General features: G+C 36.4%; 4 protein-coding genes and 1 long non-coding RNA gene across 17 annotated transcripts; 3 read left to right on the plus strand and 2 right to left on the minus strand.

Annotated features, from left to right (window-relative positions):
• The first annotated feature begins 651 nt into the window (after positions 1-651).
• On the plus strand, positions 652-3,408 carry LOC124409392 (phosphatidylinositol N-acetylglucosaminyltransferase subunit A). Of its 2 annotated transcripts, XM_046886978.1 has the most exons (7): positions 652-785; positions 1,207-1,363; positions 1,603-1,782; positions 1,931-2,165; positions 2,362-2,659; positions 2,736-3,096; positions 3,169-3,408. In XM_046886978.1, exons 1-7 carry the CDS (start codon positions 760-762, stop codon positions 3,259-3,261), a joined length of 1,350 nt encoding a protein of 449 aa, XP_046742934.1. In that variant the 5' UTR covers positions 652-759; the 3' UTR covers positions 3,262-3,408. The 2 variants fall into 2 exon arrangements, with proteins under 2 accessions (XP_046742934.1, XP_046742935.1); XM_046886979.1 differs by lacking the exon at positions 652-785 and having other exon boundaries at positions 1,234-1,341.
• A 136-nt stretch (positions 3,409-3,544) lies between these two features.
• Positions 3,545-19,387, plus strand: LOC124408442. Its single transcript, XR_006929442.1, has 4 exons — positions 3,545-3,654; positions 5,630-5,635; positions 11,401-11,410; positions 19,378-19,387. It is a non-coding gene; the product is annotated as an uncharacterized LOC124408442 (long non-coding RNA).
• LOC124408440 (GRB10-interacting GYF protein 2) lies at positions 8,249-20,203 on the minus strand. 11 transcript variants are annotated; one of them, XM_046885334.1, is made up of 17 exons: positions 20,029-20,199; positions 19,312-19,356; positions 18,281-18,521; positions 16,534-16,707; positions 16,139-16,361; positions 15,078-15,291; positions 13,583-14,594; positions 13,117-13,458; positions 12,725-13,033; positions 12,530-12,622; positions 11,752-12,191; positions 11,438-11,636; positions 11,121-11,318; positions 10,604-10,891; positions 10,426-10,570; positions 8,955-9,187; positions 8,249-8,783 (listed from the first exon to the last, which is right to left on the minus strand). In XM_046885334.1, the coding sequence occupies exons 2-17, from the start codon at positions 19,341-19,343 to the stop codon at positions 8,658-8,660; spliced, it is 4,269 nt and encodes a 1,422-aa protein (XP_046741290.1). In that variant the 5' UTR covers positions 19,344-19,356; positions 20,029-20,199; the 3' UTR covers positions 8,249-8,657. The 11 variants fall into 11 exon arrangements, 10 of the variants coding, with proteins under 10 accessions (XP_046741290.1, XP_046741291.1, XP_046741289.1 ...); XM_046885335.1 differs by having other exon boundaries at positions 10,607-10,894; XM_046885333.1 differs by having other exon boundaries at positions 10,604-10,894.
• A 493-nt stretch (positions 20,204-20,696) lies between these two features.
• On the minus strand, positions 20,697-21,718 carry LOC124408747 (transcription initiation factor TFIID subunit 10-like). 2 transcript variants are annotated; one of them, XM_046885904.1, is made up of 4 exons: positions 21,603-21,718; positions 21,349-21,512; positions 21,219-21,283; positions 20,697-21,137 (listed from the first exon to the last, which is right to left on the minus strand). In XM_046885904.1, exons 2-4 carry the CDS (start codon positions 21,466-21,468, stop codon positions 20,936-20,938), a joined length of 387 nt encoding a protein of 128 aa, XP_046741860.1. In that variant the 5' UTR covers positions 21,469-21,512; positions 21,603-21,718; the 3' UTR covers positions 20,697-20,935. The 2 variants fall into 2 exon arrangements, with proteins under 2 accessions (XP_046741860.1, XP_046741859.1); XM_046885903.1 differs by lacking the exon at positions 21,603-21,718 and having other exon boundaries at positions 21,349-21,595.
• Positions 21,719-22,063: 345 nt separating this feature from the next.
• Positions 22,064-23,914, plus strand: LOC124408746 (uncharacterized protein C1orf50 homolog). Its single transcript, XM_046885902.1, has 4 exons — positions 22,064-22,245; positions 22,360-22,472; positions 22,696-22,914; positions 23,027-23,914. The coding sequence occupies exons 1-4, from the start codon at positions 22,185-22,187 to the stop codon at positions 23,213-23,215; spliced, it is 582 nt and encodes a 193-aa protein (XP_046741858.1). The 5' UTR covers positions 22,064-22,184; the 3' UTR covers positions 23,216-23,914.
• The last annotated feature ends 12 nt before the right edge of the window (positions 23,915-23,926 follow it).

Raw genomic sequence — 23,926 nt, forward strand, 5'->3', positions numbered from 1 at the left:
ATCTTTCAAACTCGATTGATCGACCGACTCGATTATTTTTCCTCAAAATTGGTTTTTGAACGATCCGTAATACTTGATATCAAGCGTTGCGATTAAAGTATCAATTATTATCATTGTCTTACTTACTAAGTACTGATTTGATATAATAAGTGAAAGATAAATGAATATTTTCACCTGAAATCGAAAGATATTTTCAATGAAATTATAAATTATCCAAAAACTTTTCCGCAAGACTATACATAATGAAATTTACGAAAGGTTTCCGCATGCGGCGTGTCAAAAAAATACGAAATAATCAATTGATCGATTAATTTTTACCGGTTCAATTGAGTCGTGTATAGTTATTTTTTTGAATCGATTAAATAGTGTATCGATTATTGTTAACGTTGACTGAGGGATTTTTAACTTGATTAGCTCGATGACCACAGTTCAAAAGGTCCAAACTAACCACAATTCTCACCAACTAGGCTGACACTCGATGCTACTGATGAGAAAAATACGGACGAATGATTGGCTCTGATGCACCAGCTCCCGCCTGGCGAGAGGAATTTTTCATTTCTAGCCAATAAAAAGGCTCCATTTCATCTATCGCACCGAACGTCATTGTATCATCAGCCAATTGAGAGAGTTCTGTCTGACGGTTGGCGTCTGCAATAATCTGGTAACCCACGATGACAATGGTTGATAAACACGGGAGTGGCGAGATAGGCCAAATCGAGGTAATTTTATAAAGACAACAGCTCGGTTTCAAATGTTAAGATGGGACAGACCCGGCATAAGATATGGTGAGCATTGATTCTACTTGTAAAAATATTCTTATATCGTTGCCCGCTACTTCTGAATTATTCTAACCTATAAACTGCCGATACAAATCCACTGACGAAGAATCAGGGATAGTTGCGTTTGAATTCTCAGGAAATCATTTAGCATCGAGGCTCTGCAGTGATATTAACAGTCATAACAGACAGTCTCACTTATGGCTGCAGAAACGACAGGCAGAATATTGTGAAGCTGAAATATATCAATGGCTTGCAAACAACTTGTAATTACGAAATGACATGTGTTTCCTTTATTTTATTTTGTTATCTGTCTTGTTTTTGCAAGCTGGCCTACCTTGACTATACCAAGCAGTGATAACTCTTGGAATGAGCTTACCTATTCATATTTTAGCAGGTTACGCTGCTATATCTTGTTATTTTCTTTCAGCATGGTCTCTGACTTCTTTTATCCAAACATGGGTGGGGTGGAAGAGCACATATTCAATTTGTCCCAATGCCTATTGGGTCGAGGACACAAAGTTGTAGTCCTGACGCACTCGTATGATGACAGAGTAGGAATACGGTACATGACGAATGGCTTGAAAGTACATAATCTTCTATACCCTGTGATCAAACTCTTAGTTTTTAATTGTAGATGCTTTTTCAGGGTTTAATTCTTCTGCAAAAATATAGAAAAAACACTTATGAGTTACTCAGTTCAGCAAACTTCTTATCAATAATTTCTTACAGTAGTGTTAAACCAGCTTTTCGTGTTACCACTCACCATTACCGTTGAATGTATTATTATTGAATTTTTGAATATATTATTTTTTATACGTTACAGGTTTACTATTTGCCAATAAAAGTATTTTATAATCAATGCGTGCTGCCCACCATGATTTGTTCTCTTCCATTGATCAGATACATCTTCATTCGGGAACAGATCCAGATAATTCATGGGCATTCGGCATTCTCTGCCTTAGCCCATGAAGGAATGTTGATAGGAAGACTGATGGGACTAAAGGTAAAGTGCATTCGCATTTCCAGGTATCTTAAGATATTCGTAAAACATTATATGAAACGAAACTGAGAGGCCTGGAAAAACAATACATGACATTAGCAGTGAAAACAGTTTGAATTACGTTGAATTTCTTCTACCGATTCTGTTCTAGACTGTATTCACAGACCATTCGCTATTTGGTTTTGCCGACGCATCTGCTATCCTGACCAACAAATTCATAGAGATATCACTGTCGGATTGCAATCACTGCATATGTGTATCGCACACTGGAAAAGAAAATACCGTCTTAAGAGCAAAAGTACAAATAGAGAGGGTGTCAGTCATTCCAAACGCAGTTGACACTGCGCTATTTACACCTGATGTTAGCAAGAGGAACAATGATTTTAGTGAATATATTTTCCGATATTATAACAAGCAATGTTTAGCTGCTTGATTCATTAGTCCGCTTTGCTGTCAAGTACTTCACATGAGAGATGAAAACACTTTAGCTTCATACGATATGCAAGATGCTTTTATGCAAGGTGGTTGTTTGAATCTTTTAATTTCTTGCACATAACAGTGAGTCAAAGCTTTTTTTTTCAGTTACAATAGTTATAGTATCTCGGCTAGTCTATCGGAAAGGAGTGGATCTCCTAGCCCGTATTATTCCTGAAGTTTGTGCAAAGTATAAAAATGTACAGTTTCTGATTGGAGGCGACGGGCCGAAACGGTGGTTGATAGAAGAGATTAGAGAAAGAAATTTACTTCAACATCGAGTCACGCTGCTTGGTAGTCTCGAACATTCGCAAGTGAGACATGTTCTAAATAAGGGGCACATATTTTTGAACACCAGCTTAACGGAAGCCTACTGTATGGCAATTGTGGAAGCTGCTTCTTGCGGGTAAAGCAACCTTCAAGAGATTTACCTGAGAAAAGTTTTCAGATTAGAAGTTAACGTATTCTTTCGTTTCTTCAAGATTACAAGTTGTTTCGACACGCGTGGGAGGAATCCCTGAAGTTTTACCACCAGATTTAATATATTTGGTGGACCCAACGGTGCCTGCTTTGGTACAAGGCATTGATTCTGCAATAGCGGATTATGTCGTTGGCAAACAGATGTGTCCTTTCAAAGCGCACGAGCAAATAGCTTCCTTTTATAACTGGATTGACGTTACCAAACGGACGGAAGTTGTATACAAGCGCGTTGAGAAAGAGGAGCAGAAAAATCTTGGACAACAGCTGAGCAGCTACATTCCAACTGGCGTCTTGCCATATTTGCTAGTTGTTTCATTGTGCTATATTATTCTCTACATTCTCGAGTATCTCGTACCTAAAAAGGTATGTTCATCAGTCATTTAATATGTGCTAATAAAGTATCAATCACCATATCTATCCGTACATTCTTTTTAGTACATCGACTTGGCAAGAGACTACGGACAATCACAGAGCGAACCACATGTTCACACCAGAGTGTCAAGAAAACAAAGGGGCAGCAATTCATGATGCTAGTATTCTGTTCTGCTTTTTGAAACCAGTACGGTTACAGTGATAGCTGTGTCTAATTTTTACCAAAGAAATTACAAATTTCTATACTTGTAAACGTTCGCCTTTTTGATAGTGAAGTTCATTATCTAGGTAACCAGAATCCAGAACCATCTTTAACTTGGGGGAAAAAAAAAAAAAACGAAGCAAAGTTCCTATTGCCTGCATGATTTTGCATATTTCTTTCCAATTTTATATTCGATATTTTTAGCTCATTGCGAAAAAAGCTTTGGTAGTCGTTCGAAGGATTGCATAGGAGTTCTTGAATTTGATTTTCAAAAGTTACTCGCTTTATGGAATTGGACTTTTTGTATCTTGCAACCCTGTTTTCACTTAAATTATGTTGAAAAACAAGTCTGACAAATAACAAGGAATATATTTACCGTTCGTTTTCTTTTTTTTTTTTTTTATAGCAAATTTGAAGGGTGCTAATCATTCTTTCCATCTTACGGTCATTTTGATAATGCATGTTCGAATAATGTAGGCTACAGTGAATTTTAATACAGGGAAATTTGTAGCTAGATTTTGGAATATTGGAGGCATTGCTTCAATTAAAAGTTTAAAGATTGATTCTAGTTTCTGTTAATTGTAGTGAATGAGTGAACTACAGAAAATTATTTTGTATAGTGAGTCAAGTTATGATTTTGAGCATTTGCGGAAGAATTCAGAAACGGGAATATATAATTAAAAGTTTCTTGCCCTCCCTTTTTTTAGGCAGAATGTGTCGTAACAAGAATGTTTGCAACTTTTGTAATTATAATACAAGATGTTGAATAATGCATAGTGTCTATGCTGTTAATATTTACCAATAATTATTGAAGTGAAGATACAAAGTTTTTCTCGAACAAATTATTCGTAAGACCATATTATGTGTGACATTTAATAGTCACTTGTGTGTGACGCTCATTGATTTTCAGTATTTCTCATTCAAATATTTATTTAAACACATGTTTATTCTGGTAATTGTCTAAACAAAATATAAAGTTCGACTATCAGTCAATGAAGGGATCAAACTTTGAATAATTTTCTCCAAACTTAAATCAACTGTGTGCATATGGTAGTCTCAGTATTATAACATTCTGTATTACTATTTTGTGATATGTCATGAATGTGAACACGGCATGCATGCATGTCTATGCGCTTTCACGATCATATCATATCGAATAAAGTTAGCTTATGAGTAGCCGAAACGTACAATGTCCGAAGTTTCCCAGAATACCATGAAATTCGGCAAATACAGAATACGAGCCAGACAATGTATTGTGAAATATGATTTCTGGCGTTTTGATACCAAACCCTCTAATACGATATTCTTAATCATCAGATAATCTGAATTATTAGGAAAAACAGAGAAATTCTTTATATAAATATAAAGCAACTAAAGATTCTCAAACTCAATTTCTTTATACAGTAGAAGCTCATTGTTGACTTTCACTTGGGTTTAGCATTTACAATACCGAGAGAATAGTGCATTACAGTTTTACTGATAACTTGACAACCAGCTTCTAGTGTAAAGGTTTATACATAGGGATGGTATTATTATGTAACAACATGACAATGAGTGAGATGAATATGATACATGAATATAATTTTATGATCTCTGGGTATTCTACGTACAATTAATGATAGCTTATTTTTACTGTAAGAGACAAATAACTTTGTTAACATGTTAAGAAATCTATAAAGTCTCTGCGAGTTTTCAAAATTCGTTAGATTCTAAGGTACAAATAATAAATACATGTGTATGTCATGTAATTATAATTAAAAGCAATATTTTAATCGAAACCTAAATACTTAATTATTGCTTATCACCCCTTACAAAAACTAGAATATTTTTTATGTTTCAGCTCTCTATCGAAACCAGATAACTTCTTCTCAAAGTGTGAATTTTTTCCACGCTTAACCCGGATTGTTATTGAAATATATTTGAGGAAACGTGAACTTTATTCCATCACTGGTATAACAGATTACTTGAAACCATTTACATTGATTTGGATATTATTTTTTTTTTTTGTGTTTTTATTATTATATACAAGTCATGAGAATCAGCAATTATTTATAATATTTATAACATGCACAGCATCAACATCTCAGACTCTCACACGAATCAACTCACAGTTCTATTGATACTTGCTCTCTGGTGTATGCAATTTCATTGCATATTGTTATTATTATTATTATTATTACTTTATATCTTACAAATCGGTAATTTATACCTTTCAGGCTACTATAACATAACATTTAATATCTAAATAAAAAAAATTGTCCTGTATCGAATACAATTTTTCTTCCCCTTTTTCTTTTTACCTCCTGAGACCTTTCGAGATAGATGCAAGTATCAAAGATATTCTTTCCTCCACCTTTGTCTTGTGTAACAGTAGACTTGCATCTTCGATATGATTAATTGGTCACTTGAGGAGAACAGGTCAACGATGAATTAAATATAAATGGGCATATCTTTGGATCATCAATTACCCACATGTGTTTCAGACGTACGTAACAGCTGGCGGTGAGTAAACCTCTTCTGAACACTCACAACTCGATATAACACTTTATGCATAACAATGGATGATGAATTATAAATCACAAGAATTCATACGAAATTAGAAATACATTCGACACTGGGTTCACTGAAATAGCCTCTCTGTTCATCAGCATTACATTGTCACTGTTCATTTGTGATTCTAATAAACTTGAATTATCACCTTTATAAGTACATTTGAAAGTACATATCTACCACTGAAATATACTGGACATCGAAAATGCTAAAAAAATTTTATGTACGTACTAAAAACTTCTTATTGTGTATTTAATTTCTAATCTATTCCACACATTACTACTATTTCCAATCATTATTTTCAATTCATTGTTGGAATTTATAAAAATTTTGCTGTCAACAATCCGAACAGATAATGTGAATTGTAATGAATTTTGGGAGAGGATATTTCTTACAAGATATAGTAGTTGCACAAAAATTCACCATAACGTATCGAAGTATGTTTCACAAATCATGTCACATTTATTGCAGATTATCATACGTGTACTATGTACGTAATAGTAATATTAGTAATACTATCAGTAATAAGACGTAGTATTGTTTCGTAACACTTACAAATTTTCGTGTGTAAAAAGTTTTTAAAAAATTTTAAAATTCTGTAATTCGTATCAAGAACACTATAATGTTAGTTCAATCCATCATGTCACTTTTTCCAAATAATTTTTTTTTTATGGAAAATAATAATCGATTCAAGACAATTTCCCTCATACTTCTAGACAAGCTTATATTCTCTCTTACTATACACCAGTTGAAACGCTAATCGGTTACAGTGCGTTTGCATAATTTAGTACAAAAACATCCTCTCTAAAATCAACTTCTAACAATGTGCTATAAGCAAATCGTGAATCGCGTATTTACACATTCAAGCTATATGATGGAATAGTCACCTATGTCGAAAAGAATTGCCTAAGAAAACTTCTAAACACAGTAAGAATATTCACAAGTCTTTACAATATATGTAGATCTACATAACATAACAAGATTTTTAGCACTCCTAGCTATGATTAATGACTTATTTTACAATTTAATCATTTGATGATTCTAAAAGTAACATTTGATATTGTGTAAAAGAGTTTGAGCCATTGAAAAATAAACGAATTGATATGAAAGGAACAGAATCCAATTTAATCCGAATTTTCTAGTACAAAATTAAAATAATTATCCGAAAAAAAAATAAAAAGTCTGAATTGAAAATATAATAATGTTTATTTTATTATGTTGTACGTTAGATACAATTGTAATAGTAATAATACAATATCAATAATTCTGGTTTTTTTTCGCTTCTTCAATCATCACTGTATTATTTTACAATTCCTAGTTACATATAAATCTTTCAGATAAGAGCCATCGGACTTCCTTCTAAAGCGATTTTTTTCCCACTATTTCTCACGTTAGTTGGAGTCCGTCGACCCTCGGTTAACAACCTTTACATTATTATGAACGATCAAAACTGACGGCGCGATTATTCTTATCAAAGCTTGTCAGAGTTGTGTTTCATACTCTTAATGACATCGGTCAAATCCGGTATTGAATCCTTTTCAATCTGTTGAAATTTCTGCAATCCAAGACTGCTTCTGTGTGTCTCTGATACGAAAATAAGCACGGACAGTCGGGAATTTAATGTGAAAATATTATGCATATAGAAAAGGTCACGAATACATATATATTACAATACACTGTAGTCAATATATTTTACTGTATTTTTCATGTGTATCAATCAAGCATCATAGTCAAACAAAATCACATCTTTTAATTTACAGATATGAAGAGTTTTCAACCATTTCCAAGTTATTTAACAAAATGGGTATACTCCGATTTGGCAGCAGTGAAATTCTCAACTGGGGCATATTTGTCTAAATGAATTTCGTACACAGAACATACGTTTAGAAAAATTTGCAATTTTGGGAATCACATCTTAAACGAGCATAGAAAATCTGGAAAGAAATTATTTTTGGGAACGCAATTTGATGAGTCATCAAGTTTGTGGGAACTGAAAAACCTGCGAGGCGCTCTTTAAGAGATTGCCTAAAATCGTAGCATTTTCAAAAGACGAAAACTCTACTATTGGAAAATGAGAATGTCGAAAAATGGAGTAGGTTTTCATACATTTGAATGGGCCAATCCATGCTTATAATGAAATGTACGATAAAAGTTCAAGTAGACGAAATAATTCAGCGATTCTAAAATTATAGGTATCAAAGATCAGAAGAATATTATGAAAACCGAAAAAATCGTTCTTATTCTGAGCTTCACACTATAAAGTGGAAAAAAAACCCGATATATTTATATATCTGTATACGATATTTGATGGAATAATCGTATCCAAGAGTTAAATCCAAATCGTCAAGTGTACAATGAGTAAGAACTGATAGATTTAGAAAACTGTTTGCATAAGATTACAATATTTTGAGAAGACATAATTTCACACTACCTCTTTTTTCTTTACTTTCCTCAGTTTTTATAACCTTCATTTTTGTCCCAAGAAGTATTTTTCGTACAAGCTGAATACATCCACTACAGAGGAAACGAGGCTGCACAACATTGAATGAATTGTTTCTAAAACTTTCGTTAAAAAAGTGAAATCTCTCGAGATGTTTTCCAAATATCTCACATCAATTTCGTAGAAAATTTTTCCTTTTAATTTATACAAAAATCAAAATATTTTTTAACGAATGTTCTAGAAGCCGAGTGGGTGGACTTAATAAATAAATAACGGTCTGTTGAACAATTGTAGGTGCAGCATAATTTTCTCTCAAGTTGGATAACGTTGATAATTAGCAGATTTCAGACGACGTCGTATTCAAACGCCCTCTCCGTAGTCGCGATCGCCAACATTGATGCGATCTGGTGCAGCAGTGACGCTGAAACCAAGGATCGTGCTGTCCACTTTGTACATTTTTCCTTTTTTTGGCTTTTTCGCTTTTCCCTACAAAATATATGTGCACAATTTCATACACTTGTGGACAAATTAACACGGAGTTAAAACAGAAACGAGCAGCGAAAATTAGTTTGAAACAGGGAAACATTGAATTGAAATAGAATTGTATGGTTAATTTTTAAGTAATTTTTTATACTAATCAATGAGCCAAGAATATACCTTGACTTCCTGAAATTCGGTCGTTGTCGCGTTAGGGTTGACAGCAGGAGCAGGCTTGCATAGATCATCGGCTTGAGGATGCGGACGTTGAGCAGATCTCCACTTGCTACGTTTTTCGAGAAATTGCTTCGCAAATTCGCTGCACTGCTTATTGTCACCCAGGTACAATCTAACGTATTCCTTCACCTCGTAAGCCGACTCAATGTCTCGTAAGAAGCCAACGAATGTCGGAACTAAGCATGTTCAAAAAGGTTTGTCTTTTAAATACATGTATTAAAACAATCAGTAAGAATAAACTTCACAATTCGTGAGTTATTAAACAAATCAGATCATTATTTGAAAATTTTTGTCTCCCCTTCTTATTCATTAACGTTGTTAAAATCAATGTCAAGATCAATAAACCAGAATAATTCCGGAATTTACATCATGTTTTGAATTGTTATTAGGTACTCATTAGTTCTTGGATTCACCTAGAGTAAATGGTATACTAAATTTTTTCTCATTCTCTAAAAGTAAGTGCAAATAAAATGCAATCCAAACTTCGAATCTGGGTTTTGTGTCTGAAGTTTTAACGGCTGGATTGCCTGATGGTGAGGTTGAGTAAGACGTATAAAACGGTCCAATTCTCGCGATAATTCATGTGAAGGAACTTCGTATTTCACCTGGGATAAAGACTTCTAAGATGAAGTATCTGTGAGACGAAACTGCTTCCGAACAGAACGAACACTCTCATGGTGAACCTTACACAGATTACCGATTCTTATTTCCAGGACAGCCCATTGCTATTAGTGATTCAAAATTGGGGGAGTTAATAATGTTCAATACTGCTTGCTTTTTGCACCTTAATTTTTTTCGATTAAGTACCGTGTTTAGTCGTAGCGAGATATTTTAAACAGGGATATTTCTTATTCGCTGGTGTCTTTCGATAGAATTTTTGCTGAAGGTCGTACGTATTGACAAGATATGGCAGTTTAATTTGCTTTCGAAAAATTTTTAGTAAGGCAAAGTTTCTCAAGTACAAAGTTTTTACTGGAGGGCATTGCAATTGCACATCGCTGAAAAATTCACTCGATACACATCAGTCCATAAAAATAAACAAATTTTTCGTTTCACTGTATAAGTCTCATCTACGCAATGCTAACGCAAATGAGATCTGTGAAAAGGTATTTATCCATATAAAATTCACAGGGTTGTTACAAAGGTTTATTTTGAAATTTTCCTGACTTTTCCCAGCTAGCAAAAGTAACGGGTTGTTTTCTACTCACACCATCAAACCACTAATATACTGTGTAAATCTGAAAGTTCGCCAGGTTCCTGGTTTTGGTACAATTTTCAATATATCGCCATGTTGCAACATCCCTGTTACAGATTTTCACTAGAATGACGACGACAATTATAATACACATGGTATTTGGGGGTTTATGAACAAGCAATATAACTACGGAATTAGTAATCCTGTTAGATAACTTACTATCGACAGAAGCTTGGAGGCCGCCCAAAGCTTTGTTACACCACTGAGTGAAGTCGTCTGGCTTGGCAGTATTTTGTTCAAAGAGTTTCTTCACCAATTCCCCTTCTTTTTTGTTTTTACTTTTGGTGGGTTTGTTATTTTGTTGTTGTTGTTGTTGTTGCTGCTGCTGCTGCTGCTGCTGCTGCTGCTGTTGTTGTTGTTGTTGAGGTTGAACGGGATTTACAGGGGCTTTGCTAGTTGCCGATTGTTTAGCAGAGTGTTTCGGCGTTGGATTCGTCTTTGCTGATATGGGATCATCCCAGAAACCGCCAGTAGTGGTAGCCGTGCTATTAGACCAGGCCTGGTTGTTAGCGTTCGTAGCACTGGTCCAGTTCAAAGACTGGGCAGCTGTGCCCCAAATGCCGGCGCTTTGTAGTGGCACTACCGGTTCCTTTTGTGCAGCCTTTTCTTGCCTTTCCCTTTCTTGCTGCTGAAATACAGAGATGACTTAATTCTATGCAATGCTTCGAAAAATCAAGAGAACTTAAACTTCCCAAGCTTGGCTCGGTCTGGGAGATCTAAATGCCGTGATTCATAGATTGCTGTAGAGTTTCAAAATATTTTAAATTTAAACAGTTTGGTGCGTAATGGGAGCTGTTTAAAAAAAAAAAAAAAAAAAAAAAAAAACAATACGCTGCATCAACAGCTACTTTTACCTTCGCGAGACGCTCTTGCTCTTCTTGTTGAATCTGAGCTAGACTCTTGACAACTGGTTTTGAGACCGGCGCTGCTTTCTCTGCCCATTTCAGTTGCAGACCTTTTGATATTTCTGCCGTTGCCGCATCCTGGGCCACTTCTGCAGCTCTTTGCTGTGCCATTTGTTGTTGCAACAGTTGCTGTACTCTTAATTCTTCCTGTAAGCATCCGAAATTAAAAAAAATAATACAAATGCATATTCGTACAAATCATAATCACTACTTCTAACGAATTATGTAGTAAAGAGTTTGTGAGAAAAAAAAATAAAAAAGCTTACAGCCTTCTTTTCTCGTTCAAGCCTTTGTATCTCAGCAAGGGACGCGTGAGAAGACGGAGCTGGAGCGTGAGGTGTCTGAGCCCAAGGAGCCTTGCTGCGTTCTTGCAATTTCCTAAGTGCCTCTGCCTCCCGTCTCCGTTGCTCGGCTCGCTTTGCTTGCTCTTCGGCTTCTGTCTTTCTGCGCGCCTCCTCTTCTTTCCTGCAATAATCACAACCACTTGAATTGAGTAACTGGCAAGTCGATTTCATTCGGGTGTTCGCATACGTTAGGACTTCTAATTAAATCTAGTTACGAGTACAACCAACTGTCATACCTAATTCGTTCTTCTTCTTCACGTTTTTGTTCTTCTTCCAACTTTTTTCTCTTCTCTTCTTCTTTTCTTTGTTTCTCTTCTTGTCTTTTAGCCTCTTCCCTCTTTCTCTTCTCTTCCTCTTGTTTTTTACGGTTATTTTCCTCATCTTGTTTTCTTTTTTCCTCCCGCTTTCTCTCCTCCTCTTTACGCTTTTTCTCCTCCTTCTTCTTTAGTTCTTCCTCTTGCTTGCGCTTCTCTTCCTCCTTTCGTTTTTTCTCTTCTTCTTTCTTTTTTCTCTCCTCCTCCGTACGCTTTGCGGCCTCTTCAGCCAATCTTGCTTTCTCCGTCTCTTCATCTTGTTTCCTCTTAGCGCTTTCTTCTTCCGCTTGTCTTTTCAATTCTTCCTGTTTCTTGAGTTGCTCTTTCTTTTTCTCCTCTTGTATTTTAAGTTTTTGCTCCTCCTAAAACACGCAGAGGTTACACTTACTGTGACCTCAGTTTGACAGCACATTTCAAAAATAAAGATCGTTATGCAAAACAATAAATTGACGTCAACTCCGGCAGATCCTCACTGCAAATCACTAACCAAAGACAACACTTTTCATTATGTACACATTCATAGAGTCTGTTTAAAAACTGACCTACCTAAAAATTCATATAATTCGTTCGATGCATTGACACAAATGCCAAATCCTCAATAGTTTACGGAAATAAAAAAAAAACCACATGTGGAATGATACGATTTAACCAGGGAAGTTTTTGCTATCAATTTTCATCAACTTATGTAGACTATACTCACTAGTATCTGTTGTTCAGTCTTCATTTCTTTAGTATGTAGATCCCAAAGTGAATTAGGCAATTGGCCAGGGGGCATGGCAGGAATAGGGCCCATCTGAAATGCATTACAGCCATAAAGAAACGTCCATTTCCTTTAGCAGACAAAAATTCGAATTCCACTTAGCGAAGTAGCTTGTGATTATAGCTGTTTCCTCACCTGGGATTGCCAATTCGGATTGCCGAATTGAGGCGGTGCCATTTGAGGTGGGGGATGAGGCCAAACAGACTCGATTTGTGTGGCTTGTGGGTGTCCGTTAACACTGAGCTGTCGCAGCAACGATTTGATGGGATTGTCTTCGGGCGTGGTGGCAGGGGTAGGTGTCATGTTGGGCTGCTGAACGCCGTGTAAATTTTGTATGCCTCTCATTTGTTGCATAAGTTGTTGGACGGGGTCTATCGTACCAGGATGGGTTGGCGTCGTCGGATGCATAGTTGGCGGGAGATGATTCTCCGTTTGAGTTTTTGCCTGATCATTCGCAACGTTAGCATTTGTGAATTCATCAAGTTTTCTAAATTTTTATCGCCATTTGGAAAATAAATCATTGTTACCTGTTGCATCTGTGTAAATAATTGCATTATAGGATTTGCTGGTTGGGCAGTGAGCGTAGATACAAAAGGATTGACAGTCATTCGGGATATTTCTGCCATCTCAGGTTGCTGCAGCATGTGTTGGAGTATTAATTGGTTTTGGTCTGCAGGACTCATGGAAGCCCATTGTTCAGACTGTGATAACTTATTGATAACTGCCAAACGCACATGTCGGAAAAGAAGTTGATTTTGAAGCAGACACATTTGTTGGTATTGATACAAGACCGACGGATCCTCCATTCCAGCTTTTGGAAGGGCACCAGGAATGGCGACGGGCACTGGAATTCCGACTGGTTCCGTTACCTGCGTTAAATTCAAAGTAAATTGCAATGGCGAAAGTCCAACATCACACGCTATCAATGGTTAATACTGCCTCTATCACATGTCGTGTATTAGAGCAAAAATTTGTAAAGCCAGCTCTAAATACCTTTAAAGGTGGTACGGGTGGACCAGGCATGAACGGTACTCTGCCCCACATTTTGATGAGATCACCAAGCATGGAATACCTTTCATCGCAAGCTCTTCTTACAAGTAGATTAACGTTGAAGTATCCAGCTTTGAACCATTCTGACATTTCGCTAGCCAAAAATGGTCCCTGAACTTCGCCTTGAGGGTCTCGGTAGAACCATTTCTCCTGAGTGGATGACGCGATACTGGGAACTGGGTTGTTTGCTGAAGGTGGAACACTGGATCGTTGATCTTTGTGGGTTTCTTCATCAGCCATTAGTTTTGCCACTAACGCGTCCGCCTCTTCCTTCATCCTGTCTAAATCATCTTCAGACTTTTGTCTGACGTTAGTGACAGACATCATTCCTAAAGTACTTTTACTCTTTTTCAAACCGGAATGTAAGACTGGCTTGTCATTGTTATCCGCAGGGGATGATTCGTTTACCGTATTGTCGGCTCTGACCGCTTCGGCCAGTGACATATCCCCAGGAATTTTATTAGAGTTTCGTGTATTTTGAATAACTGGATTCTTGTCCGAAACTTTGTCTAAATTGGTGGCACTTTGAACTTTTCTTGGTAACGAGTTAACCACAGGTGGTGAACCTTTCAACGGAGTATTACTTTGAGTAGGCAGTGGTTTCGAGGGTGATACGCTACGTTTATCCTGCTCTTCGGGACTCTCTTTGTCCTCAAAGGGTTGAAGGGATTTTGGTCGCTCTCTAATCCCAGTACTACTGGCAGTTATGTTAGCACGACGATTGGAATTTTGGGGAGTTTGTCCATGGTTAATAGGCAAGGGTTTCGAGGGTGGTTTAGAGTTGCTTAAATTATTTCCTTCTGACATGTGGCGGATCCTAGATTCTCGATTACCGCCCGCGCTAATTATCCCATCTTCGTCATCATCTGAATACATCCCTCCGTGAAATGCTCCCGATGCGTCGAAGCTGCCCCCACTCTCGCTAGGATTCTCCGTTGCCCTGCAAGAGTAAGACCTTCATCATTTCCAAATGAGGCTGCATTAGGACCGATTTAATAAGGGCAAATTGCTATCACAACGCTCTCGTAAATTTTACTCTTTGATCTGTACGATGTGAAAACCTTCAAATACAATGTACATTGTAATTGTACATTTTGTACAACAGTCGTTTCATCAAACGTTCTGAAGAAAAATGTTGACATTTTGCTTCAGAACGAAGTAAACCATGCAAATTGTGAGTTATTTTTATATCATATTGTATTTATATCATATTGGATTTATAACTGCCAAGTTCCATAATCTCAGACAGATTGAATCGCTCTCGTATACTTTTATAGTCATAACACTCAAGGCACTGAGTTTGCAGAACTGCAAACTGGGAACCGAATGTTAAGTTTTGGCTAATAGTCATCACAGATAGGAGCTTTTTTTGAAAAATACTTGGCTGGTGTCATACAGAAACAAATCGCTGAATAATTTTGAATAACTTGATAATTACCACTCAGGTAGGTTGTCATGGTTATCGTGATGGTTAGGCTCCCAAGTTCGAAGAGTTCGAGTCGGTGGATGATGAGACAAGTCGTGAGAGGACCTATGGCTAGCCCTGGGCTCCCAACGTGTACCACTTTTCACTTCTTCTCCCTCCACACCCTCAGGTCGATCCAATCGATCGCCCCTCTCGGAACCACCGCCATCACGCCAACTGCCTCTACCTGAAATTGTAAGTAGATGGTCTATTTTTATCCAGATATGCTAAGTTCACTTTATTCACACAATCACAAATCGACCTGTAAGCCAGAATTGTTTCGGTCTATTCTAATCCTCTACCAAGATCCTCCAGGACATTTAAAAAGAAAGCATTACGCTTAAGAGTACAAATTTCGAGTATAGTTTATTCAACAAACTTTCAAGATCACGCAATCAAAAGCAGGATTTCTTTTTCAGCACAGTATTCTGGTCTGTCAAGTGCTATGAATTGAATGATACTTACAGACACAGAACTCTCAGCTGGTTGTTACAAAAAAAGGTAGATACTAAAATTTGAGTAATCAGTGTTCAGAAAGTGGTAAGCTTAAATTTGATATTTAAATAGAGAGTATTATTGTATATTGTATGAGTATAATTTGCCAGTTTCAGTATAATTAGTAAAAGTATAAAATTTTAAAACGATAAGTATGGTAGTAAGTAATAGCAAAAAAAAGTAAAGTTACTTTGTTACTGGAAAGAAAAAGCAGTAAAATATTATCATCGGTAAATAATAAGTGAGTCAAACTGACAAAGTTCGAGCCTTGTGTGATCTATGTTATTTTTTGTACTGAAATTAGGTTCAAAGGTGTCAGTATGACACAGTTGCATAGAGATTATCATCGAAAAACTGATAACGAAATTAGATAAGACACGAATACTGTTATCATCTGTTATGAAATATGTTGAAAATAATTAGATAACTTCAGATGTACAACAGTTTCGTTCAAGTGCAGGTGTATACAAACATGTATATCAAATTGAAAAAGATTTTGAAGTGCAGGAATCTATTGAACGCATAAGATATTTACTGACCCCATCTTTCACCACGACTACTAGGAGCCACTCTCCATCCATCGTCGTCTTCGCCAGCACGATGCCGTCGCCAGTTCCCTTCCATGAACGACCCGCCGCTTCCACCTCGTCCCAATTCCTTTCTGGGACTAGTAGAACCGTTCCAGTCTCCAGGTTCGGGTCCGCCATTTCTCTCCGACCAACCTCGTTCACTCTGTGATCTGTCGAACGGTCTAGTTCTCCCCTGAGAATTGAAATCAACGATGGAATGAAACTACTTCGAAGCTTAGAAGGCTGCAAGCACTCGATATCAAATTCTTCTATGAAAATCACTGGCATTTGTGCACTTGCGGTGTTCACGACTACCCATTTGTCACACATATCTATTTATTCCATTAAAAGTAACTAAGATCTACCGGAAAAGGTTGTGGCTCAGTTCTCGGTCCATCGCCTGGCTCGTCGAAAATGACTCCTCGGGAGTAGTGAGATGGATAAATCCCACCTCTCCCGCCTCTGCCTCGTCCTCCTCGGTCAACGCTGCCCCCTCTTCCTCTGCCCACATTGTTTGTTAAACCACTATTCCAGGAGCGCTGAAATGACAGATACAGTCCATCAGATTATTCTGAGACTATTTTGGTAATCAGGTAGAGAATTTGGGAATAACGAAAGGGTTTACTTTCGGTATTGGTTTTCTTAGCTGCATGATAGTTTACCAGAGTTGAGTTGAATGTACGCAATATTTTTTTTTAATATTGAGAAAGTGACTATATACTTTTGTATTGTTCCTATTTTTTCCAAACTCTTTAATCCAGAAACATGATCCAGTAGTGACAAGGGGCCGAGCAAAACTGGGTAGAATTTCGTTTCAATGAAGTTTTTAAATAGAATAATCTCAAAAAGTGGATTCGGATATTTTTTCATATAGCTCTGTATGCTGCAGTAGCATCTAATAATACTGATTCTTCGATATAGAACTGTGAACTCTTTAACGGTAGCAGCCAGGTGCGATTCACAATCACATTATCACTGATTTTATGTAATAAACTTACAAACGCTTCGTTGCTACAGAATAAAAATTGATCAACTTCGGCTACAGACATATCGATTACCGCTATAGAGACGAATCTTTGTTCACGACAAGGGAAGACCGAGCAATTGAAGTGCAGAGGCTTATACAAGCCAGGAAGTTTGGCGCAAGGGCTCCAGAGAGTGGCTGTATATTTTTAGAACACGACCAAGAATGACACAGTTCCCAATATAAGATACGACACTAATACAAGATGATACAAAAATATATGTATGTACACATATTGGATCGCATTCTATCCCTACTTACATTTTAGTCAAACATCGATTTATTCAAAATGAAAATCTTCTTACATCTTCTAAGACACGTAGTAATATTCATAAAATCGCAATTTTAATTTTGTCCGACCTACATGTTCTCTACGCGAATACAAACACTGTGATTCAAAGTTCAAGGTTGTGTCGAGTTTGAAAATATTTAGCATCGTATACATATGCGAATGGAATGTTAAACATTACGTCATGCATTATTATGTGCATTAGAAGAATTCTTTTTAGAAAATCTAATCTCATTGCGAATTACATTAGATCGCTAAATTCAATTCAATGTTCATTAACTTATGTTACTTTTTTTTATTTTTCCAAAAATTCATTCCAATGTTTTCTGTATATTTGAATAATACATATACGTATACACATTTTCCATATTTAGAACCATTTTTCTGCAATACAAAAAGTAGATACATCTACTTTTTTTGATACTAATAAATTCAGGTTTTACTCCGAATGAAACATAAGTCAAAGTTACACGAAGATTCTGCTATTTACACGTAAAGTTTTGTTGTTTACTTGTATAATTTTTACTAAAATTATAACCATCAGAACGATTTCAAGTTGTTCTTGTAACAAATACAATAACAAAGCAAATATTCCTAGTAAGCAAATTACAATAAGATGCAATCGCACGTTGCATACTCTTAGCTCTTATTTTTATTTCACTTTTGTTTTCCAATTTTGAGATCAGATTCCGAGAGGAAACAACGAGTCGTTGGGACAAAAATTATGAGCAGGAAATAAGTTAGGCATATATTTGGGACGGACAGTAATTTTGACAAATATAATGATAGTAATAACAACCATATTTACCGCCTCTTCTTCTGTCATTGGTGTGAGTGCCAGAGGTTGTTGAGCTTGTATAATGTAGAGGGCAGGGAAAGAGACAAGAGGTTCGGGTGCTTTATAATTTCGGTCAAACAGAGCTAGCATCTCTTCTCGACCGTATCTATGCTCGGCCAGCTGGTAGCGAGGGGTGGTCAGGATACTAGGTCCTCCCCCTCCCCCGCCGGTATTGCAACCGTCTCCTGACAAGTTGCGCAACCTGTACAGCGGCAAAGTTTTGTCAGAGAAATAGCCGGAAAGGAGGAAACAAAGAGAAATAAGGAATACCCTACCATACTAACGTGATAACAATAACTTATACGCTACATATATTATAAAATTGTGCCAGATTCGATTCTTTCTTCACCTTGTAATCCCTCAGCTACTTTATTTATTATTTTTGAGATTCACTTGCTCATAATGGTGAGATTAAAAGTAAAAAAAGGAACTCGTTTTTTTATGCAAATGATGGAATATACTTTCTGATTCAAATGTATAGTCTTTTACGGTATAGAAAAATTTGGATTGTAAATATTTTCAATTGTAATGGAGTATCTTATGAATTTTTTGTATTTCAAGAGTTTTTAGGAGCCAGAAGTGGGTTTAAAAGTACTTTTCGGATCCTTAACTGATTTTACGTAGTGGAAATATTGAGTTTGAAGTAGAATCCCTTTAGCTGAGTAGATTTTTTTGATTTTGGTTTATAAATAAAAGCAAATGTCAGACAATGGTTGAATAAAAGATTCATTTAGTTATAAAACTGTCACTTCAAAATGAAATTTTTCACTTGGATTTTTCAGATACCAATTTCTAATTTACCAAAATTTTTTAAATTCCAAGGAATCTGTGTGCAGAATTTATTTATTAAGTAACCAAATTATTGCTGTAATAAGCCAGAGTAAAATTGTATAAAAGATAGTATCTCCAATTGTTAACAAAGATTTAGAATCTCCATAATATAATCTGCTGCCAAATGGTAACGGTGAAAATTTTTTTAGGGAATAACTTACCATTCTGGACCAAATTTCATTGAATCCGTCATCTCGCAAAGTAAGCTGAAAAATGAGATAAAATAGTATGAATACATGTATTTGTGTGGTATAAAGTGTCAACAATGAGAAAATACAACAGTAAAAATTAAAAAACAGTCTTTGTTCGGATTATAAAAATATAATATTTTACTGTTAGTTCACGTTTTGAAAATTTTCATTCAATTTTTGTTTTATTCACATTCTGGAGATTCGATAACGCGGTTAAAACTCGAATAATTCATGTATTGGTATAATTTGGTGTTTAAACGGATTGATGAATTAGAACACGGCACAGATGATTTAGAATATACCTAGAATATACAATAGATGCAACAGACTGGAGAACGTAGAGGAGCCGAAATTAGCGTCCCGAAAGTGTTGAGCAGCGGAAAATAAAAGCGCGATATTGTTGCGCGGAAAGGAATGAATACCAGAATTGAAACACGCGAGACCAGAAATATTCTTCCCGTTTATTTACGACATATTTTTTGACGGAGCAGAATCTACGTAGGTATGTATGCATGTAGTATCCCACAGCAGCCAAGGTGGCAATATTAACCAAACTTTTTTCTATTGTAGAAATCACGATATGACACCGGATCATCATATTCTTTGATAAAAGTTTGTCACCGATAATTTCGTTCATATATTTCATCGACAGTAGCGTCTAGTTTGCTATATAAATTATTGAAATACCTTATTTAAGTTCGGAATTATTGGGCGAATGAAACAACACACCAATATGGCCGATGGGTTTTTTGAGATAGAACGCTAGACGCATGCGTAGTGTTTTACGTCACGTGATCAGAGATTTAAAGCCAAACCCAAATCACCGTTCAAGGCGCCACTTGTACGAAAGTGGAAGCCTCGATCTGCTTCCTGCATTCGAAAAGTGCGTTTTATTTTTCCCATTTTGGAGACGAAAATTTTCAAAGAAACTGCAGATTGGCTGACTTTTGAATACTGACCGATATTACGAATCTTTCAACTCTTCCATTTTCCAAATGTGGCAAATAAAACAAACCCAAAAAATAGGAACTCGATTCAACGTAACAATTTTTTTTTACACATTATACCACCAATTTTAATCCTTCCAGTTACTTATGTCGTAATATACGTTACAACTGTGACGAATGTATCAGTCTGCTGTATCGATTTCGAACATAGACATTTGTGTAAATTGACCAAGTCATGTTACCGTTCCAACTCTTTGTCTTGACTGACTTTTGACTATGAAAAGTTACTCAAAATTTAGGAAGGTTTCAACTGATACCGAAAGATTTACGGAACACGTTTTGAAAGTAAAAACAACAGCCATTATTTTCAACGCAATGTGGTGATTTGCAGGATAACAAAGAGACTTATATTTTAGGACAGTTTATTCGAAGGCATTTTAACGTCGTTACAAGAACCAATAACGATGAAAAGTTGTTCTTTCCAGATCTGTGCAACCGAATATTTGTGAGTAAATAATTGGAGCATAGGTAAACTGCATGAAAGGATTTTTTTAGAAAAAGCTTCATCTATCCACAGCTTTGTGGCGTCGTTCAAATACAATAGAATTATTCTTCTCTCCAACAAAGGGGAGACTCATTATTTTAAATCAGACAAAGTAGTGGGGCTTCTTGACCACTATGCCATATTCAGCAACAGCCGGTGTCAAGTCTTCCATTGTTAACGTATAGCGACGATCCTTTCCTTTCGTTTTAGTATTCTGATTTGCCCCTCTCGTCTTACAGTGCTGTAATGCATCATTAGCTATTTCAGAGATGAACTTTTGAGCCGCTAGCGAAACTAGCCTGACACTGAAACAAAGAGAATAGGATTGTTCCGTGAACAGTTACAACCTGACAAATAATAAAATATTTTACTCGCTTTACTCTTACATTCTTGGATCAGTTGTGTTGAAACCAGCTGTGTGGAGATAGTGAGCACTGATCGCATCTGGAACCTGAAATAAACGACTCGTGTTAGAAAGATATAACTTCTTCCAATAGCATAAATCGACTTACTTACAGTCGGAGTATAATCTTCAAGTTGCAGTAGAAAATCGGATAAAGGTTGCCCAGCTGATCGAGGTTCTTCGTTACTTCCTGAATATATCGGAGGTGTGTCTCGTCCGTAACCTTCTGCCATCTCCGAAATTTAGGTTAGGATAAATCGGAGCCGTAGAAATTTTTCTGTCAACGAAAGATGTTCCGATTATTCGTAAAAACGATTACGAGTTGTAGCTTTCGTAGCATCAAATTATTACTAGAGTGTAAGATTACCTTGGACAGGTGAAAAAGGTTAACTTATTTTACACGTAAATAAATATTTCAGTCTATGTCCTGCAGTGCAATCAGTGCAGTAAACAGGCCAAAACCCAAAACATGCTAGTGTCGCTAGTGACTAGTGAGTGAAGTTGGCGGCGTATCAACGCACCTCGAATATCTCGAAGCACTTCGGTCGGTAAAGACGACCACGACATTACCGGTGACTCTGCCGAGTTAATTTATTTAATAAATAATTACTCCTCCGTAGTAAATAAGCGGACATAAAAGTTGTACGACGAATCCGTGAATAAGATTTGTCATTTCTCAGTTGGAAAGCCTCGAAATTTTATGAAACGCCTGAAATACGCGAGTAATTTCAGTAAAAACATTTTTATTTGAGGTTATGGTATTTAGCAAATGCGGAAAAAATCAGTCGCAGAGAATTTGCGGCCGGAAATTCGAACACATTTTAATGCTGAATTTTGGTTCGCGTATTTATCGCGAGGCCCTTTTTTTTATATATACTTCGTAAACAATAATCACAATAGTTATTATCACTCCGTATGACCTCTTCTATTTTTATACTCTGCTGAACGCATGAAACGTGGTCACATCGCGATGGAGCTAGAAAATTATAGCAACATTCCATCGTCCAAAGGTATGCAAGTATTTACATTACATCAATTTCATTAGTAATATATAATATCAAAATATGATTTCTCAAGTCAGGGGGATCATATTTTGTATAGCTGCGTCCTTCTTTACTGTGCAGTTCGCCTTGTGGAACGAAATGTTACACCTCAAGGAGTTACGCTGGTCAATCCATCGGCTATTGCAAAAAAAGCACCAAATGACTTAGTGATGCTCGCTCTGGAGATACAAAAGGTAATTTGATCTATATGTGTGATATCACAATTTGTTGTTTCATCATCTTGCTTCGCAAAATATGTCTGGTATTAGAATAGTGAATATCTATTTCATTTCAAATCAATGTGAAAGAAAAATTATCATTTTAAAACGGTGTTGATTCTGCGATCATAAACAAAAAAACATGCTAATTAGAATACAGCCAGGATTCTATGTAATAATTTATCTACGTCGTTGACAGGCGGACAATTTTGTCAAGGCAAATGCCTGCAACAAGTTGCAAATAATCGCTGAGCAAATGAAGTTTCTTCAAAAGCAAGCCGAGAATGTTTTGTTGGAGGCGAAACAGCATACATACTTGCATCATGCAGCTTGCAATTTTCGAAAGCAACCAGGACACATTTACCACGTTTACCTGAGAGAATCTGGGCAGACATACTTCTCCATGCTGAGTCCAGAGGTAGGATAAATTTCCTCACGTTAAAGATTTATGGCATTTTTCTCAGCACTGTGGTTCTACCAATTGTTTGTGTTTCATTGAATTCGGCAGTTTAAATTAAAGTTTTTCACAGGAATGGGGTGGAGATGGTCCGCCACATTCCTACAAAGGATCCTACAGATTGGAGCATGATCAGTCATGGACACCGGTCTCAAAGATGGACAGCAAGGATGACGAGCTGCACATGATTCATAAAATTTTAGATGCAAACCAGGCTTTTTCAATAACTGATGATCCTAATAGAATGAACGTAGATAATTGATTTTGGAGAAACGTGCCCCTCTAGCAAAATTAACCTCAAGTAAGAAATATTAAAGGTAATCTTTTTATCCTGATACTTTAACAGAGAAAAACTTTTAGTCTGGGAGTTTGTCTTTGAGAATATTCCAGTACCTGGCACAAGCATAGACCTTTGCGCAATTCGGTACAATGACTACTTAATTATTTATTACAATTTAGATTACCAATGAAATATGCCGGTAATATATTGACTTGTCTATAAATATATCATGCACTCATCGCCCATATGGCATCAATGCAGCATCAAATGATGTTTTAACAATGATGTATTTTCGTTTAAAGAAACAGTCATTTTTGTACAGTAACAAGTGTTCCTTTCATATCATTTTGCCTGGTGGCAATCTAACAACGTTTGCATAATAACCTGCTCTAAATAATTATTTGTTGATTTTACACACCAATGTACTGCGACGAGAACTGAAGTTTCTGTCCAATACTCTTGTGCGTCATTGATCAACTATACAGCACTGCAATTGTCACACATTGGTATGAATTTAAAGCTAGTAGTTTCTGAAAATATTTTCATACGCATTTACTTGGAAAAAAGTGATGACTATGTAAAATGTACATAAAAATTTGATGAAAGATCAATTCATTCGTGGAACTACAATTTGTATTATGTTATCGCCTCATATGCCAGTGAACAAAGTTGGTTGTCTCTGACGAAACTAGA

This window comes from Diprion similis, chromosome 8 (genome assembly GCF_021155765.1).
Source record: "Diprion similis isolate iyDipSimi1 chromosome 8, iyDipSimi1.1, whole genome shotgun sequence".
NCBI lineage: Eukaryota > Metazoa > Arthropoda > Insecta > Hymenoptera > Diprionidae > Diprion > Diprion similis.